General features: G+C 50.0%; 1 protein-coding gene across 5 annotated transcripts in view; it reads right to left on the reverse strand.

The window, feature by feature from the left end:
• Positions 1-796: 796 nt before the first annotated feature.
• The window catches only part of LOC117871858 (zinc finger protein 282-like), a 17204-nt gene continuing 13335 nt past the window's right edge, over positions 797-4665 (reverse strand). For 4 of the 5 annotated variants that reach the window (XM_034759616.1, XM_034759613.1, XM_034759614.1 and 1 more), the window contains one exon: positions 797-3563. In XM_034759616.1, coding sequence (XP_034615507.1) covers positions 2521-3563 — 1043 coding nt within the window. In that variant the 3' untranslated portion in view covers positions 797-2520. The remainder of the gene's footprint in view (positions 3564-4665) is intronic. The other variant, XM_034759615.1, reaches the window with a different exon arrangement.

Below are 4665 nucleotides of genomic sequence, written 5' to 3' on the forward strand. Positions count from 1 at the left end.
CAAATTCCATAGTGGAAGCTTCTTCCTAATCCCAGGCAGTTCGTGACAAGTTTATCCAATGGCACCTTCATCGTTGACTGAGGCCTGTAGGCTCAACCATAGTATAAATAATACATTGGGGGCAGGGGAGAATAAATTCCCTGAAATAAGAGAGTTTAGATCACTTATATCTTGTTATCCTAATAAGTGTAATTGTGGCTGTTCTCATTATCTGTATAAGCATTGAATCATGCTTCTGGAACCCTACTAAGAAACTGGCATTGACAATATCTTGTGGCAGAGTGTTCCACTGGCTCATTATTTATTGTGTAAAATAGCATTTATTTTTATCAGGTTTAAATTAGTTGCCTTTCAATTTCACTTGATATCCTCTTGCTTTTCTTTACGAGACAGGGAAAACAGGAGCACCCAATTTACCTTCCATGCCATTTAACTCAAATACCAAAAACAGGAAAAAAAGAGCACTATTAAATATTTAGCATTTTCGCTCTTCTAGTTAAGTGCTGACAGAACTCCCAATCTACATCTCTAGCTCTTCCAAAAAGACCTCTAGAAAAACAGGGAAGAATAAACTTGATGTCGAGCAGGAAAAAGAAATGTTCTTTGGAAATTAATAAAAATCTTTCAGGTCTTTTGTATACATCACCATAAAGAAACCTAAGAGGGCGCACACCTACTTCTTCTATCCCCTTTGCAATTCACCTTTAGGAATGGTGTGTTTTTACCATAGCCCTCCAAAGAGGCACGTCTGTTTTTTGTAGTCACCACATCCAACCCTCACCACAATGGACAATTATTTTTTGAATCAATATGTTTTATGTCCATTTCGCTTTTGTTACAATTGTTTTTAGCAGAATAAATGTCAGACGGACAATGTTACATGACAGATTTGTCATCCAGGTTACAAGACAAGACAAAGTGGTACAGAAGAAAGGCAGACAAGAGCTTTGCATGGCAAACATATCCATTTCAAGACAATTCGGATGCAGACTATATACAGGCCATGCAGTAATAAAACCAAATTAAGCCTCATATGGTACAAAAAGCAAAAGCAAAATGGAACCCAGCAGTAATAGAGGGGAAAGTAAGTCATCTGGTGCTATTAAAACACCAGTGCGAGTGGAAGGGGTATCAGAAGCAATATACACACACTTACATAAGAAAAACTGGGCCATTTCCATAACTTTACAAACCTGGAATTTCCATGCTCAGAGTATTTATGAAACTGCTCCCAAACCGTAGCATCATTGGGAGACTCGTTGACGCTATCCGAGTTCAGCTTCTCAGTGTTCATAACACCCCATTATTCCCCGCAAACCATTCATGGTGGGGAAGGATCATCAGCCATTCCCACCAGTGAGCGATGATGGGGTTTAGCTGCCATTATACATGTGAGAACGCACGTCCCTATAAAAACCCACACAGAGAGATGCAAGAAAAAAAACCCTAAACAAACAAAACTCAAGGAGGACAGGCCAGGTGCAGCCCTAATGCTGAGATTATCGTCTAAACCTTGGACTATAAGAACCCTATTTTGGAGGAGAGCCAGCAAGAGAAGGGCTCCGGCATTGCAGGACAGCGACACCTTCCCACTAGGAGGGCAGGTGTTAGGACACAAATCTTGCAGGAACAGCTGATGAGATTTCAGCCCCATTGACTCTGACCTAAACCCTAGCCCTGACTCTACTCTTCGGGATCCAGACCTGCTGCCCCACCAGCCCAGCTCGCTGTGAACTGTGGGGCAAGCTTGTGAACATTCGATCTGATGCTTTTAGAAGTCATTTATACGGCAAGGTGGCACATATAGATAGCACTGCACAGACCTAGACTCGGACACAGCCCCAGGGCCCCAGAGTTTACCAGCGAAGTAGGACAAGACACGGCACAGGAAAACAGAGCGGGAGTGGGGATTATTGACTGGCAGGAGGAGGAAGGGGCAGGGGTTGCTCGGAGAGGAGAAATGGCTCTGTGCAGATGAGAACATGGAGACCGCTCCAGGGGTCCGCGGGGGAGCTTGATCCTGAGAAGGGGAGGAGTCAGGCAGACCTAGGAAGAAGGATCTGAACTCAGCACTCCGAGGTTTTTACCATGAAGGTACCAGGTATTTGCCGAACTACAGCAATTAACTCTTTCATGCAGGCAGATTTCTTCAGGCTCTGGCGAGCTAGAGAGCAGCTTTTACACCACCTGCCCTTCGGCAGATCCTGCCTCCCCTGCAGCGTCGAGCGAGCAAAGAGGGGGCTGCCGCAAGCACTGCAATCTTGCCTGCTTTAGTCAGCTGGTGCGGACCAGAGATCAGACACTCTTCACGAGTTTGGCCAGGGAGCCTGCAGGAAGATGAGATGCCGGGGGAGCAGTCCTTTAGACTGCTGCCTAACAGGGTCATTTACAATTGGCCAGGGAGAGCCCCACCCCACCCACCCACACTCCAGCCCTGAGGCCGACAGGAGGTTGTGGGCGCTTTTCCAGCCTACCAAGCGCAGGGATGAACTGGTCTGGACGTGACGCGCTAGTTACAACCTAGTCACCCATCCCACCACCTGGTGTTTTCCCGGTCTCCAGTCTTTGCCCTGGGGAAGCCTGCTCTGTCTGGTCTGCCCTCTGCTGATCCTGTGGTGCCGTCGTACCTGGGAAGTCAGCCCCGCACTTTGCACACTTGCAGGGCGTCCCAGTCTCGTGGCTCTGCAGATGCTTGTGGAAGCTGGCCCTGACCTTGTAGCTCTTCTCGCAGATGGTGCATTGGAACGGCCTCTGCCCAGAGCACGCTCGCTGGCCATTGGGCAGATGCTGCTTCTGAGCAGACATCTCCCCACCCTCAGTGCACTGGCTGGCCTTCCCCCCAGCCTGGAGCCGCTGGCCCGCACAGAGCTCGGCATGGCAGCTGCAGTCCTTGCCGTGCTCCGTGCAATCCTGGGGATTCTCCTTCCCGTGGCCCCGCTGGTGTCTGAGGAAACTCCCCTTCAGCCGGAAGCTCTTCCCGCACACAACGCACTGGAATGGCCTCTCCTCCACGCGGACTTGTCGGTGATTCAGAAGGAACCACTTCCGGCTGTAGGTCTGCTCCCAGCTGGTGTATTTGTACGACCTCTCCCCAGTGTGGCTCGCATAGTGGCGGCTGAACTCCGAATGGCACCGGAAGCTCCTGGCACACTCGGTGCACTGACAAGGTCTCTCTCTGGCACGGCTCCTGTGCTGTTTCCCAAAGCTCACTTTCAACCGGAAGCAATTCCCACCCTTAGTACACCTGATATACGGCCTCCCTCCCGCGTGGCTTGCCTGATGGACGTGGAGAGGCTTGATACCACCGAAATCTCTTCCACGTGGAGTCGGCTCCTCCAAGACAATGCCTGCCGGGCTCCTTGGCAGCGTTACAGAGCCGCACTGACCCTCCCAGGCTGTTGTAGCAACCAGACTCTGGGAAACACTTTCCCCTGAACTTCCCAGGAGCATGTCACGCGGCTCCAAGTCTTCAGGATCTTCCTCATGCTCCTGCATCTCCATTTTCATCACAATCACCTCATCTGCAGCAATAGAGAGAGACTCCGAGACATCCCTCCCTTGGCCTGCGTGAGCCAGAGAAAGGAATTCTCAGCTGATTCAGTGACTCGATGCAGAAAAAATAAACGTGTCAGCTTACTGAACTTGGCCGATAAAGTAGACAAGGGGTACAGTTTTCAAAAGAGCCTAGGGGACTTATGAAACTTAGTCCTGTTTTGAAAAGTTACTAGAGACTTTTGAAACTGGGACTTAAGCACTTTTGAAAACTTTACCCAAGATAAATAATGAGCGCGCACACGCAACCTAGGGCCTGGTTTTCAAATCAGCAGAGCAACCCCCCTTCCTGCTCAGCACTTCTGAAAATCAGACCATTAGCATCTAAACTGAGAGGAGATTTCTGGCCTGAAAACTTGTCTGTAAACCAGAAGCTTCACACCTTTGGGTGGAGCTCTGGGAAAAGGGTGTATTTAAGTACCAGGGCGTATGAAGGGTCAGTGCTGAGTCCAGAAGGTCTAGACAACTGGAGAGCAAAAACTATTTAGTTAAGGTTGTAATTGTGTTCCCATGATAATCCTATTTTCAGGAACTCAGTCTTCAAAAGTTACCCTTTTGCCCTGAAACTTTTCATACACGGTCTGAAACCAAAGGAGATTTCTTTTTCCCCCTTCTGAAAGTTTGAGTGAGATCTGTCTGGACATTTATGGAAAAAAAGATAATTAACCTTCTCAGTTTTGTAATTTTGCTGCTGATATTGGCGCTAAGTAGTATCTTAAACTTGTGGGTCAAATTCTCAGTTGGGATAAATTGTCATTCCTCCCATAGGCGCCGACTCCATGGGTGCTCCGGGGCTGGAGCACCCATGGGGAAAAAATCAGTGGGTGCTCTGCACCCACCGGCATCCAAGCTCCCTGCCCTGCCCCACCTCCGTCTCCTCCCCTGAGCACGCCACGTCCCCGCTCCTCCGCCTACCTCCCAGCGCTTGCCGCCGCCAAACAGCTGTAGCAAGCTCCGGGAGGGAGGGGGGAGGAGCGGGAACGTGGCGCGCTCAGGGGAGGAGGCGGGGAAGACGTGGGGCCGGGGTGGGGATTTGGGGAAGGAGTCGGCGGAGACTTTGGAGAAGGGGTTGGAATGGGGGTGGGAGAGGGCAGGGCAGGGCCGGGGGGGGGG

The sequence above is a fragment of the Trachemys scripta genome, chromosome 2, assembly GCF_013100865.1.
Source record: "Trachemys scripta elegans isolate TJP31775 chromosome 2, CAS_Tse_1.0, whole genome shotgun sequence".
Taxonomy (NCBI): Eukaryota; Metazoa; Chordata; order Testudines; family Emydidae; genus Trachemys; species Trachemys scripta.